This window comes from Strigops habroptila, chromosome Z (assembly GCF_004027225.2).
Source record: "Strigops habroptila isolate Jane chromosome Z, bStrHab1.2.pri, whole genome shotgun sequence".
Taxonomy (NCBI): domain Eukaryota; kingdom Metazoa; phylum Chordata; class Aves; order Psittaciformes; family Psittacidae; genus Strigops; species Strigops habroptila.
This window is the reverse complement of record NC_044302.2, coordinates 3354140-3369396: the sequence shown is the minus strand read 5'-3', so window position 1 is coordinate 3369396 and position 15257 is coordinate 3354140. Positions and strand designations below refer to the sequence as shown.

Below are 15257 nucleotides of genomic sequence, written 5' to 3'. Positions count from 1 at the left end.
TTTTTGCTCAAGCTTAAGCAAACACAAAATGTCTCTTCCTAAAATAGAAACTTTTAAAGGCAAGGCTCTGCAGCCACGCACTTCCCTATTCTGTCTTCTGTTTTGTCAGCAGGCGGTTTGAATAGTATCCCTGGGATGAGGAACTGCCCTGCTGCATTGCAAAGTACACTTCTGAGGGCGTGTAAATGCAAGTACTTACTGCTACTATTAGCATTGGCTGCAATCCCTGTTAAGACAATTCAATTTAATGCTGCTATTATGTGGAAACACCATAGTGTCAGGACAAGCTTCCAGAACTGGTATATAGTTATTTGTGTAACAATAGCACCTAAAAGGCTATTGAAAGGCTAAACATCAAGGAAGAGATGTCCCTGTCCTGACCCATTCTGCAAGCTGCAGGACATGGGTCAGTGGCACTGACTGAAAGAGAAGCCGGATCTAAGGCAACCCTCATCCTCTGCTTGACTTGCTGGACCAGCAGGGCCTTGGATGGTTGTGCAGGATTCCAGGGATGCACTCCAGAGATGGAAGAGAGGGCTGCACGGAGTAGAACAGTGCTACGGTTCAGATCTGCTCTGACTGCTCTCATACGCGATCATGCTGCCTCCCCATGCATTTCCAAGCATCTCCTGCTACCCACACATTGCTCTATGGTTAATGCACCTAATGAAGCCTAATTTCCTGCCTTTTTTGGCCTTGTTCCCCCATCACCCTCCTCTGTACCACCCACTCCTGCCACTATTCAGCATGACAGTCCTACCAGGACAGTATGAACTTGTCTAAAGCCATGAAGCTGCTGACTGGCCAAGTTTCACCTGCTTCAGAGAAAATAGTGACTAAAACCTTTAATGCTCTTCCAAATCACTTACTATTTTCATGCCCTGCTCGCTCCCCGCTTCCCAGAGACTGTTGCTTGTTATAGAGACGAGCAAATGTCACACAGAGCATGACAGGGCCACACGTGCTGGATGCCTTCCCCTCCTCTCCGTCTCCCTTGCACCCCTCGCTGCCTCCACCACGCCAGCTCGCACAGCCCCTGGAGCTGCTCAGGGAAGAGCTTATCTCAACCATTCTTCTGGAGCTGGAGGCTTTTCCCTGTGGGATCCTTTCCAGGCTGGCCTCTGCCCTTGTGCAAAGGCTCCTTCCCACATCCTGCAACGTATTTTCACAGGACCCCACTGCCTCGAGCAACAGCTGCTCCCCAAAATACTCAGCTTGGATGCAAATCACCCTCTCCTGAGGTTACAGGCTATATCTGCACTCACAGTTTAAAGCCCAGAGAATGTGATGTAGATATTTCAATCCTAATAGAACTTCCAGAGATATGACTGGGTTTAGCAGCACCTTTGTCAGGTCACCACTCTCTTCTTCCAGGGGACTGCTGGTGGGGACTCTGGCCTATTCCTGTGTAGCTGAGGTGCACGGGGTGTTCAGAACAGAATGGGAAGGTGATGGATAAAGGTGGGAAGCAGGAATACCAGCAGTTGGATGGCTTGGTTCCTGCCCAGCAAGAAACCCAGTGCTTTAAAACCCTCAACACATGCTGAGCATCACAGGTAAAACCACAACACACCCCTACTTGGAAGCAAGGTTACCCCAACTACAGACCCGAACCCAGCTGACCTGAATGTGCACGTGAAGGATTCAGGCACCAGCACGCCACATATTCACCACCTCTCCTCCGACATGAGATGGTTGCATGGGATCGGCAGCGCCTTTGGTCTCCGGCTTGGGGCAGGACCACGCACCAGAGCTGCACACATCCCATCAGCCTGGAGCAAAGCCATGTTCCCGCAGCCTCACACCCTGCCTTCCAGCATAGGCACAATAAACTGCAGACTGGGAAATATAACCATGGGAGGAGGAAGGAGTATTGGGCATTTAAAAGGGTCTTACTGGCTCATTGCCACGTTGCATCCTGCCCTGCCTGTGAAAGCAACTGCATTGGTAAGAGTTCAGGGAAACACAGCACACAGCCCACGCCAGAGCTGGGAATAGAATTCCTGGAACATATGGGCACAGGCAGGCTCAGACGCACCCATAGGCAGGCTTCAGAGGGCTCGGTCTTCAGAGATCACAGTATCTGGGTCTGATCACAACTATCAGACTTTCCGTTTTCGCTCCAGTTACACTGAGAGTGACAGGGCTTCCCGGTGACTCAAAGCAGGAGCCACCAGGAAGTAGCGGCACACAGGCAAGAAGAGATATGAGTTGCATCATTCATTCAGAGGGATGTGAAAGCCTGCAACGGCCACAGCACAACAGCAACGTGCGTCAGGCTGAGAGGATTTAAATGTCCATCTAATGCCCAGCTAAAGGCTGCCTGTGGGGGATCTTTAGGCAGGGAAAAGCAAAGCCAGTCCCGGTGCAGAAGACTGCACATCTCAGAATACAATGCCTGCTTTCAGGATCATTGGCCACATGCCCTCACCTTTACTCCTGGGATCTGGTGTCATCTCAATACAAGAGCATTTAAAGTTTGGAGAAATGAAAGAGCTGGAAGTCTTTGCAAAGAAAAGCATATGATCCAATACATCGCACAAGAATGAAAGCCAGAAGTAAATAAGGAATTTCAGATTCACCTTTTTTTTGTATCATGCCTTTCAAGCCACTTTGGGGGTGTCTGGGCATTTGGAGCGGGTGAAACCGAAATGACCAAGAGCTGTTTTTAATAGGAAGCATACCCCTGTACCACATGGGCTCCTGCACAGGTCATCATGGGCTTTGGGTGACCTGCTTCAGCACCCAGCCAAAAGCAAGCAGCGAAGAACCATGCCAACAAACCTGCCACACCACCACCCCCAGACATAAACCCCTGTGCCTGGGTCCCCCCACGCCGTGCTGCTTGGAGGAGATATGGTGCATCTCCTTGGAAAGATGTAACATGCCCAGGCTTGGAAGCTCTTCAGCATCAAGCAGCAGGCCAGCACTATCTGCGGTTTGCAGGGCTGCAGCTCCGTCACCGTGCAGCAAGATTGTGATATATCTGCCTCCAACCAGTATGCTAAAAGGGACATTGTCCAGACACTGAGGGGAGGAGAAAACAAAGATTAGCAAGGTCAACTTACAGTATGTCTGTGCTACAGAGGAGGAGGTGAAGGGGAGAGAAGAAAACACAGTGAAATACCACTAAAGCACAGATCACAATTCATCTATTAAAAGCACATCTATAGTGAATCCTAATGGGGAGGACAGGGAGGGAACCGAGGATTCAGGATTCACTTCAACCAGCGATTATGCTAAAAATAAAACTCTCCTTGTTTACAGAGGGATATTTAAAGGATGAGCTAACGTATCTAAAAGCACACTTCTCCCATTAGTGAAGACAGCACTTAGAGGTGCGACAGTGACATTCCCTTCCCCATTTAGGCATTCTGTTTCTTTGACAATAGCTGCTTCAGCCTCCACATTAAATACTAACTTTCTCAGGGCTTTTTTTCATGTTCTGGTTCTGTACAGAGTCTGCCGGACGGACCATGCTGCACATAAAAGGCAAAAGCTTTCTACACAGTCCCAAACTGAAAAGCAATGGAACCATCTGTATTCGGCCCCTAAAAATACATTGGCGCCACATAAATGGGCTCCGTAAGAATAAAAAAAAACACTTAGGGAAGAGACTGAACAGGGTCGACAGCTTCTTCCACGCCAGTCATAATTCAGAGTCCTTCAAGTGACAATCTCTGCTTTGCTTTTCCTACCATGTAATAATATTTGTCTTTCCTAAAGGAGTGCGGTGGAATTACTATACTTACATGCTTTTTCCTACAGACACCAAGATGAAAAAACAGACTGAGTACTTTTTCAATAAAACTCCAAGACAAATTCCAGTGGCTGCTTCCCAAGAGACCAGAGCTTGGGTTTCATAAAGCAGAGAGTTTTATTCCCTTGATCCGAGATGCTACCCTGTGAAGCAGGGGCTGTGGGAGTCCTCCTGGCTCGGCTCCCTTCACCTCAGATGAACTGCTCCACATGAACAACAGGGGAAAGCTGGACAGCCACAGCTTCGCTATGAATCAGGGCAATGATACAATGCAGGGAAATATCAAACAGCACTGCCCTAATTTCTGCAGCATCTTTTGTAAAGCTACAGCCAGTAGCCATAATCAGAAGCCAGCTATGCAGCGAGGCAGATCTCTAGCATGGCCGTTCTCAGGAACCATTCTAGGAATAAGGATTTCTGCACGACCTGATGTGACACTGCCTGTCTGATCCAGCAGCCCCTCTCCAAAGGCTTTGCATAATTGGGATAACAGGAGCTACAAAGCAGCAGTGACTGCAGATGTATCAAGGGGTACTTTTATTTATTTACTTATTACTTCTGCCAGAAGTAGGGAAGATGCTGGCTTTTGAATGCTGAAGAGAGAACATGCTCACAAGGTGCTATCAACCCTTTTATCTCCTCTGGTGACTGCTCAAGCCAACTGAGTGTGAGCATCATTTCAAGATACTCAAGCCACAGGGGAAGACAGAGACTTTCGAAGAGAATTTTGGCTTTCTAAAGACAACAGCAGGTCAAGCTTCAGTTACTCTGTCCTAGTAGTCCCAGCTGGCCTCAGGCATGTCCCTTAACCTGTTCCCCTGGCATTCACCTGCACAGTCTGATAATTTCCCCATTACTGATAGGAACCAAGGATAAACTGACTAATACAACACAGAACCTTGCCCTGCTGCAATTCACATTTTACGGGCACATTCCTTTGAACTCAGTTCCAAGATCCCTCCCAAACATGATTTCTAGATGCAAGAGGAGTAAATCCCTGCAAAGCACAGAAAGGGATCATTATAATCCCTACATAGTACAAGTCCATCACAAGCACACTCTGTCTACAAAGGAAAGGCAGGATGTAGTAAAGTTACCCTGTGGGCATGTGGTTCTGCCCAAAGCAAACAGTATGTGAATGGAGCCCTAATACAGGTAAACTGGGGTTTGGCATTTATGATGCAAGAGTCTTGGCAATAATCCTACAGAAAAAGGCAGGGCTGCAGCTTTCCTGGGGTAATGGAACGTGGCCATGGATCGGAGACGGAGTAAAGACAGCGCTCAGGGAGGCTTTGTTTGGAAAAGAAAAAAACAAACAAACAAGCAGGCGATCCACAGCTCTGCACACTCATCCTCATTCAGAGGGGAAGACAGGATACAAGTCCAGCACCACATGTAACTTGCAGAAGGAGTGATGGGAGTTTGCTCAACCCAAGATCTTTAGCAGTTTTTCAGGTGAAACACTTCTGAAATGAGTGTAGGAATTCCTGAAGTACTGGCATAGCTGCATTCATGTGTGAGGTTACATACCTTGGGAGCCTTGCACAATGTTACTTTTGTCCTTTAGTTCATCTGCTATAGGTTTCCCTAGTCTTGACCTGTAGTGCTTCCTATATAGTTCAGTATACGCCTCTACAATCAGGATAAATGTGTGTAAGTAGCTTGATTTAAAGAAGGAAGCTTAAGTTGGTGCAAGTTAGCCATGGATTCCTATTTGTTGGATTACAGACCAGAATGAAAATGCGTTGTAGCATAGGGAACTTGCAGAAAGAAAGGGGAAGAATGAAAGGAAATCCTCCACCTCAGCTTCCTGACAAGAAAACAGGGACTGTGACACTGTCCAGACACAGAGGACAAATCATGCAATGATTCCTATTTGTAACTCATGCATTTCCAAAGCACTTAGTCCTCTCAATTGTAAGATGATGCTTCCATTTACCATCTGCCACTGGATGATGTTGCTTTCCACTTCACAATTACTCACAGAACAGCTCTCAGCTCCTTTCCATTTCCCAGTCCTACAGCAAAGGCTGCTCCATTCACTCTGTATAAAGTATGGATAATAGATAAGGAGTTTTCTCTTGATGGTGCAAGCAGGTTTCACACAGAGACAAGACAAGCTGAGCCCACGGCCACCAAGAAACAAACCACAGGGATGACAGCAACACATGGCACAAGCACAAATGGTCCACATGCTTTACAGGGAACTGCTGCCTAAGCTCACAAGAGGTTAAACTTGAAATAAAGAGGTTACAGTGAAAATACTTACTCCACACACACAGCACAAACAAGGAATTATGCTATACTGACTACAGCAATTTAAACCCATGGGAAAATCAATGCCTTAACTATCCACTAAGGCAAAAAACTCCCACTTTAAATTAAGGTGCCTGTGATGCTACAGTGTCTTCCAGTAGTCTCAGATGTCTGTTTCTAATTGCACAATCTAGCATGAGACATACAGAGCTTAAAAATGGCTGGGGAAATTTCAGTTCAACAGGAATTGAGTGAAGGTCACACAGAGAAAAAACAGAAGGAAAAACTTTGCAGCTATGTTTTCAAGAACAATTCCCTGGAGAAACTTAACAGCCAAGGCAATCAGTCTGTAGAAGGGAAACAGTGGCACATAAGGCTGTTAGGAGGGAGCACTTGGCCCCAAAGCAAATGCATCTATATTAAAATCAACTTATAATAACAAATAAACCTGGCAATGGATTAGTTTTCTTTTCATTTTTCTTCCCCAAACAGCAGCACTGGGTAACTGGGGAATGAGTGCATCAACAAACAACAGGTAAAAGGAGAAGGCAAAGGTTGCCCTACCACTAGAGCTTAAGAAAAGCTTAAGACCCACACCCTAACTGAGACCAGGGGCTCTGGATGCCTCCAACACACGGCTGCAGACACCCTGAGCAGGTCACAGCTCCATCTCTCTGTTGGCTTGCAATTCCAGGAAGCCCCTGGTGCTGAAACCAGCTGAGAGTTGGGAGCCAGAGAAGTCAGTGCAAAGTGGAACGATGCCGACATTTCGCCATGTAGCACAGATCCCAGAAGCATCCACATCCTCGAGTTTCCAGAATTCTGCAAGAATAAATTAACAAGCATTTACTTGCCACCTCTCTCTCAAGAGCTGTGCCAACCACTGCAGCACAAGTTGGGGCCAAAAGGCAAAACAAGGACTGCCCAGAGGAAGAGCTTAGTGAAGAATTTCACTGCCTGCAGATATTGCAGAGCCTGGATCTCAAGCCTATATAAATACATCCATCACTTTGGTACCAAGGTTCTGTAATAACAGTGACACAGTTTACATTAGTCAAACTGTGTGGTACGTGAATTTATTACTATAAAGAATGTATTTTACTATGATGAAGAATTATCAATGTTAGAGGATTTAACTCCCAGCTAGTGGGTAGGAGTTACTATTTTGTCTCCTTAGAAAGAAGCTTGTGTTTCTCCTGTCAATGTGTCTAGATTACATGATGCAGCAATTCCACAAGACGAGTCATTTTCCCATAGGAAGACAAAGTAAATATAGACTGTAATAGGAGAAAGAGATACCTTTCTTCTATTCCCAGCAAATTTAAAGGACCCCATGACCATCACAAGCTAAACATCTTTCCCACCACACCCACCTCATATGAAACTCTAGACAGTTTTAGTCTGAATCACGCCACCTCTGCCATGTAGAGGGTCAGAATTCAGCTCCGTGTGCTGATTGGCAAGAAGCTGCTTTCTCATCCATTACATTCTCTTGGCCACATCTGACACTGGGACTATGCAACTATTTGAATACTTGAAATACCCAGTGATGTTGGGTTGAATTAAATTGGCCATGGAGAGTTTCTCTGAAAAAGCCTTCCCAATTTGTTCACGTCAGAAGAGAAAGACTCTGAAAGATCTCAGTGGTAATTTAAGTCATTCAAATACAGTAAAATTTAATGAGACATTTGTTGTGAGAGCCAAGAGAAGGGTGCCAAGAAATGCAGTACTTGCTTGCTGCGGTTCAAATGTCCTCCAAACCTTTATCCATTTCAGAGGAGTCCTGCTAGTGTCAGAGGCCGTTTTCATTAATGCTACTCTCTCTAATTAAACACGGATTTAAAACAACAACCTCAGTCTTTCAACATTAGCCATACAACAGGGATTCTACAAAGACCCCTTCTTTCCACTCTGATCAAACAACTGTGCATTTACTGATTCAGCTTAATCATTTAATCCACCTTTCTGGAGGAGAAAAACCAAAAAAACCCAAACATCATTAAAGCTTCACACCTTGCTTGTCCTAGCAGATTAATTCCAAGTAGCAATGCTGCGGAATAAACCCATCTTAAACTGACAAGAATAAGATGTATTTTGTGTTGGCCTTGCTTACCATCTAATGCCTGATGAGTTGAAAATCTACCCATAGCTTCACTTGAAACAGCTGGTCAAACAGCCAAACTTGTCAGATTTAAAGTAAAACCTTAATGCTAAATAAAGATGTTCCTGCTTTCAACACAGGCAATTTCTAGTTGAAATGCTGACACTGAATATTCACTTGTGGACTACGGCTATGATCTGACAAGCATTCCAGGCATCTGCTTATACACTTTTGCCAATCCCTGGATTCAATACCATTCTCCTCCTCTAACTCACAATTTCCTTAGGGGGGTGTCAGGCACTTACATATCTCTATGACATGGACAGCTATTAAATATGACTCAACTCTGCACTGACTGCTACTAATTCTTCCACTATTAGGCTGTTCATAACAAAAGAGATGAATGAGAACTATGTGCTCGTTTTACTGGAACTCCATACTTGCAGGAGGAGTGCCCAAAATATTTCAGAAGTAGAAAAGGAAGTCTAAAGAAATATTAAAGAAGATTAAAATACTGTTGCTTTGGAACTAGCAGATATTGCTGCAGCAATATTAGGGTTATTAGTGCCAGATTAGCATGTATAATTAACAACTGAGAAAAGGCTTCAGAAGCTAAAACAGTCAAATCACTGATTTGACATTGAAGATCAAAAGTAAAATTATATGCAAATGACAGGGTTTCTCTGGCTTCTGGAGCAGATTATATTGTCAAGAAATAAGTAAGTTATAGAATAATCTGTTATGTAGCACACAGGGAGTGTGGTAAGCTGTGTGTAAGAACGTGTGTAGGAACAACAGTTCAGGCACTTGTGAAACACTGAGCAAGAACCTCCTCAGGTCTGGAAGCAGCGTTATCCCCCATTTCCCTTACCTACAGGGAATTTATTGTACCAGAATTCAGAGACGTCACACATGTAGGAAATCTGCAAATTAACAGGTGGTTATAAGGAATATGCATATTATCTTCTAATGGCCAATTTGAAACTTTCCTTCCTTCTCTAGAACACACTCTCTGTATTAGGTTGTGCTCTGTGATTTACGGTTTTTTTAAAAAGATTTATCAGTTTGAATTTAAGAAATATTAACACACAAGTGGCAGCCAGCTGTGAAAGAGAATCTGACCCACTTGCACTGTAAGACACCAGGGATGCACTTTCAACTGGCTGCTGTTCCTCATCACTGCTCAGGCCACTACCTGGACACTACCTCTTCAATGGGGAAAAAACAAAAGACAGGATTAAATAGTTTTACACGATGCTTCTGCTATGTGAAGATGGTCCTGCATATAAACAAGTTTTTCCAAAACTACACTTGCTACCTAAATATTCTGATTGTGTATTTTTTTAATTAAAAGTCAAAATAAACTGTAGAAAAACACACAAAAATTTATACCAGTAGGCTAGAAGCGCAGTGTGAGTGTACGTTCCAGTGTGATGCTTTTTCAAGAGTTAAAAAGAGGAGACAAGTATCATGGATTCTTATTTATCTACATAGCTTCAAATGTGTGACACTGAGTACAGAATCCTTAGTAGTTCAATTCTTTGCCATGTGCAAAGAATTACTGATATGGTAATGTAAATCTCATCGAATATGCAAACTCAGAATAAAGTAACTGCCCCTCCATCATCTATAGAAGGGGCAGAACTGGTTTAGACGAGATCGTATTTGGGGGAATTCAAATTACTATTCGGTTTTCATGCATACGCACAAATTCTCAGTTTCACAAACTTTAACTTTTTCTGTTCAAAAACGCTTGGATACCAGATGCACTTTGTGTTTGCTTTTGCTTTTATGATTTCTCAGTTTTGAAGGTATCAGCCCTTCAATCTCACAGCTAAAATAACATGCTCAAGTTTATGAGTTACCCAAGTAACCCAGAGCCTGAAAAATGTTAAGCCAAACTACCTGTGAATTCTTAAAACTAGGGAGCACTGGCTGTTCTGTGGTGAACATAAAATAAGCCACACTAACGATGAGCAACTTGACCCATCTTGCTACAGTAAGACTTCCCCATAGTGAATTCCCACGCTTTTATTTGGCAACCATAATAAGCATTCATGTTGTCTTATGGAAGTAGTAGTCCTGCTTACCAACAGTCTGTAGATTACAATCTTGATAGCAGAAAATACCAATTTGCAGTTAAATTCTACTTACCACCCACCTTGTTTTCCTCAGCACCTTAAGGGGAACAAAATTCCTTATGCCAACTATTTCTTCTTTCAAGTCTGTGATTTATTTAGATTATCTTAATGCCTAGGAATTCCATTTCTGTACTTCAGAGTGGCAAATACGGAACAACACGTTATTTAGTGAACTGTTCAACACCAGTAACACTGGAAGTGGAAACAAGTAACTTTTGTTATTTCTCTTACTAGAAACCACACAGCCAATCGCATTTTATGTGGCGATACAAACTTTGCAAGGAATACAGCTGGTACTGTTGTAGATGGCTGGGTTTTGGCTGTAGCTCAACTGTATTCCAGCCCAGAGTCCCAGATTCCCCTATTGCTTCCTTGAACTGTTGTCCTCTTTGAGATAGCTCATTAATGGATGATGTAGAGCTTATGCACAAATAGGTCATTTTTCCTACCCTAGGGCTCTAGAAAAACAGTAAGTATCTCACTGGATAGGGCTGTGTTTGCAACAGCCATGTAACAAAGGCGCTTGCTAGCCCACAGAGGTTACGTCTCACTCGCTAAGTGCTTGGACCAGCTTTACTTCATTTATTGTTCCTAGTTCATGATGTGGTTTTGGCACCAGACAGTTGAAAAGCTAAGTCCAGGAATCAAAGTTACAGAAAACTAACTTGCTGAAGGCAAGGCATGATGAACCAACCTTTTGTAGCAAAGCAGACAAACAAGAATTTAACCCAAAGCATAAACAAAATAGTAACCAGCGGTGCAAGGGAGAGTAAAGTTTAAAGAAGAAACACATGGAAATGACGCAGATCTGTAAAACTGGCAATTCTTTCTTTGGCTTTTCAAGATAAAGGTTCAAGAACAAATTCCGCTTCAGGAAACCTACTAATTGCTAGCAAAAGAAAGTTGGACACACATTACTTATTGAAAAAGCCTAAGTGGGAATGAGATGTGGCATTAAGAAATTTCATGCTGCAATCCACCCTATCATTGAACAGATCTCAACACAGGCAAGTCTGCTTTACCCTTGTATTTGTTTTCTGATCAGTAAAATGAGAACAGCGACACCTCATCCTACCTATTTTGGGAAAGATCCAGCAGATGAAAAGTTACTTAACACTACAAATGTGTTCTCAAAGGCTTTGTCAACTACAGTATGTTCTTTCACAGCAAAACTTTGATCTAAAGCAGTAAGAAAGTCCATCTAATCAATGCTCTAATTCCATTAGCTTCTCAGCAAACAATGGGAATGCTATGTGGATGGATGCCCCTTTTCTCCGTGTCAGTAAGGAAACCACAGTGCAGACTGGCAGGAAAGCTCTAAAACCAGATTTTTCATATGTTCTTGCCTGAGGAAAGAAACCAATCAGCAGAACTATAGTTGGATGACTGTATTTCCTTAATAAACTTTGTTAAAAACTTGCCTGGAAAGTCCACGTGCCTGTCTACTTGCCCTAGTCTTCCTTAAAATTTATCTAGGGAACAGGGAAGTCTCCATCTTGCCCAAAGAAAGCACAATTTGCTGCCCTGTTATTATCTTATTCTATCTACTAGCTAGCCATATAATATATCTATCAAAGACATTATATGGGTTGGGTTTGTGTATGAAGACATTTACAGACAATCTATCTTCCCATAACGACCATGTGCTGCAGCTTTTGAATGCCTGTGATCCTCAGAGGGCAAAGGAATCTAACACAATCTCCCTTTGGACAGCACGAACAAGCAGATATCCTACACTACCTCTAAAAAATCAGAAAGATTACCCGACTGTAACTTCATACACCAAATATACGTTGTACAAAGCCCTCACAAAAAATTACATCCTTTCCCAATATACGTCTTTACAATGGCACAAGAACTACCACTGGAGTACAACACAGACTGAATAGGAAATGAGGAAAGAAAGGCAGAAAATGGTCCTGCATTTAAAGGATGAAGAATTTGGACGGGGTGAAGGAACAGAAAATGAGGCTTCAGTGGCAAAACTGCAGACCTCACAATACCAGAGATACGATAAAAACTGCAGCAGGAGAGATTATCTGGGTGTCAGGGCAGACATCAGGGGTCCTAAATTCATCATGGCATGACTGAACTTCTCTGCAAGGCAATTTCTCATGAGATAAAACATTCGCTAGCAAAAAACCCCAACAACAAACCAGGTTTTAAGCATGTTATCAGTGCACATACAGCCAAGAATCATCTAATCTCACAACTGGTGCTGAAAACAGGCCGGCACTGCAGCACAGGCGATGTTCAGCACCAGCCGCTCGTGACAGATAATTTCCCAACCACACGTTACCCTCACCTACCTCTGCATATAAATGCCCATCCCAGTGACCGCAACACCTCAGCACTGTGGTGCTGAAAGGGGATTTGTTTTACCCTGCCTCAACACATTTCTGCAGCAGAGCACCAGAAATCCCATGCCAGCACACGGGCAAAATGCATGTTGCATTTATCACAGGCTACTCACTGCATTGCCAGGAATGAGAGAGGCTCGCCAGCCTATAACTGGTATTTTGGACATCTTTTACTAGATTTATTTGGGATGGGGCCATTATTTCCTACTCATGCTGTTCCAAACAGCCCAAAAAAACCCAGCAGGCAGCCAGCATAGTGCAGAAGAGACTGTGCATCTCCTACAAAGTGATGTGCTTAAGGCAGACTTTTGGGGAAAGACGATGGTGGCCACAGAGCCACGTGGGGCAGGCAGAACAGCAGAGGGTCTGTGAGTACTTACGGACACAGAGACAGGCCACCAGCTTGGCAGCCTCGTCGGGCACAGGGCAGGTGGGGAAGATAGGCTTGAGCAGGTAGGTGGCGAAGACCAGAGCCACGATGTACTGCGAGGAGGGCCGGATGATGAGCAGCTCTATCCAGAGCTTGAGGAAGGCAGGCAGGGAGCCGTACACCTCCAGCATGTAGGCATAGTCCCCGCCGGACTTGGTGATGGTGGTACCCAGCTCAGCATAGCAGAGGGCACCCACGATGGAGAAGGCCCCGCAGACGGCCCACACCACCAGCGACAGCCCCGGCGAGCCGGCCTCCCGCAGCACGCCGGTGGGGGTGACGAAGATGCCGGAGCCGATGATGGTGCCTACGATGATGGCCACGCCGTTGAGCAGCGTGATGGAGCGCTGCAGGGTCACCCCCTCGCCCTCAGCCGAAGCGCATGGCGAGGGCGACCGGGCGCAGCCGTTCTCCTGCGCCCCGCCGTCCCCCGCCTCCAGCATCTTCTCCATCGCCTGCTTCTCCTCCTGCTGCGCCAGCGAGGAGGCCGAGCCCGCCGGGCTCCTCTTCTTCACCGCGCTGTTGCTGCTGTTGCCGCCGCTGCCCGACATGGCGGCGCGGTGCGGGGCGCGGAGAGGAGCGGGGCCGCAGAGCGGGACGCGGACCGGGGCGCGGAGCGGCGCGGCGCTCCGCCGGCACCATGCAGCCGCCCCTTTTGTTCCGGTGGCGGTGGGCGGCGTGCGCTGTGCACCTCCCGCCTAGGCGGGGAGCGGGGCCCGGCCGCCTTTCCGGGAGGAGGAGAAGGAGGAGAGGGAGGAGAAAAGGGGGTGTTGCAGCTTGCGCGGACAGCCGCGGGTCTCGTTCGCCCCAAGTGACCAAAGAGGCGCGGCGGGGCCAAAGCGCTTCTCCCCCTTTCCTCATCACCCAGCGCCGCGGTTCCTCGCTGACAGGAGGAGGTTTGTTACCGTTCCTCATCCTGCCAAGACCGGGCTGTGTATTTCTATGAAGGAGAATGGGTCTGTGCATGTGTAAACCTAAAATACAGCAAAATCCATGTTTCCCAGTTACCACCCTGTCAGCCTCACCTGATTTCAGTGCGCTTGCTGTACTCACTCCTCCCGTTCACGTAAGCACAGGCCAAGGCACTGTCTCTGCATCACCTGCATTTCTGCATTCACTGCAGAAACCTGCCTGTCATTTTGGACACTGAGGTCACAAAAAAAAGAGAAAGATACATAAAAATAAATAAATTCACCAATCTGCCAAGCAGGCAAAACTTCTATTGCACTACCTCAAGGGAAGGCAGAGGGTTTGCATCCAAGGAGACTTAATTGGATGCTTCAAAATAGTGCCTAAGGAGTCAATTCTTTAGCAAATTCAAACTCCCTCGTGTCCTTGTGGGATAGGAGGTGCATTCAGAGGCTAAAGGCTGGAAGCCCTGATTCTCAACAATGATTGTTCCCAGTGAGAAGTGGAAGCAGTACCTTTGAGGAGGTGTTTCTCAGCAAGTGGCTAGTTGGTGTCACACAAGAAGCTGTGCCCAAGCTCTGGAGCCCAAGGCTGGTGTGCCCATCTTCCCTGGACCATCCTCCTCCCCGCAAGTTTCAGACATGCTTCAGTACTGACAGCACGGTGGGTTTCCTGCAAGATACCTCAGAGAAATGCAAGATCTGCATTCTGTGGAGAGATGGAACATTTTAACAACATTTTCAGGTACATGGCCCTGGTAATGGGCATCAAGACCACTTCCAACCATGACAGGGAAGCTCTGAAGCGCTGATCAGAACCTGACACCTGGTGGCTGGTAGCCCCAACAGCCCAGAGGCCTGAAGCTGCTCACTGCTGCTCTGGTTACATCAGCATCTGTGTTGTGGAAGAAAGCTTAGACAAAAGTTACCTTTGCATAGAGCACGTTTTTCTAGTTTTTAGAGAGAGAAATGGGATCCTGAAGAGATTACAAAGACTATGACAATAAATTAAAAAATAAACAGCAAAACCTATTTATCACACAATTTTCCCAAAGCCTTCCTTTAGCTTACAAACTTAACATTAGCCTCAACACAGAGGCTGTACAGCTGTTATCTAACCCGATTATTTCTCAATGTAAGCTTTACCAACATTTACTTGTTACTGTATTTCATACCTTACCCCAGGGAAAAGGTTCATAGGACCATAAAAACTGAAAAAAACCCCAAACCCCAAAGCCAGGTACCTACCACATCCAGGATACAGACATGATTGGAATGAAAATAAGATGTATGCTTCAGGG

General features: G+C 45.4%; 1 protein-coding gene across 1 annotated transcript in view; it reads right to left on the bottom strand.

The window, feature by feature from the left end:
- SLC7A5 (solute carrier family 7 member 5) overlaps nt 1–14086 on the bottom strand; it is a 39327-nt gene extending 25241 nt beyond the window's left edge. Inside the window, exon 1 of the mRNA XM_030470512.1 lies at nt 12999–14086. Coding sequence (XP_030326372.1) covers nt 12999–13599 — 601 coding nt within the window. The 5' untranslated portion in view covers nt 13600–14086. The remainder of the gene's footprint in view (nt 1–12998) is intronic.
- Between the last annotated feature and the right edge of the window lie 1171 nt (nt 14087–15257).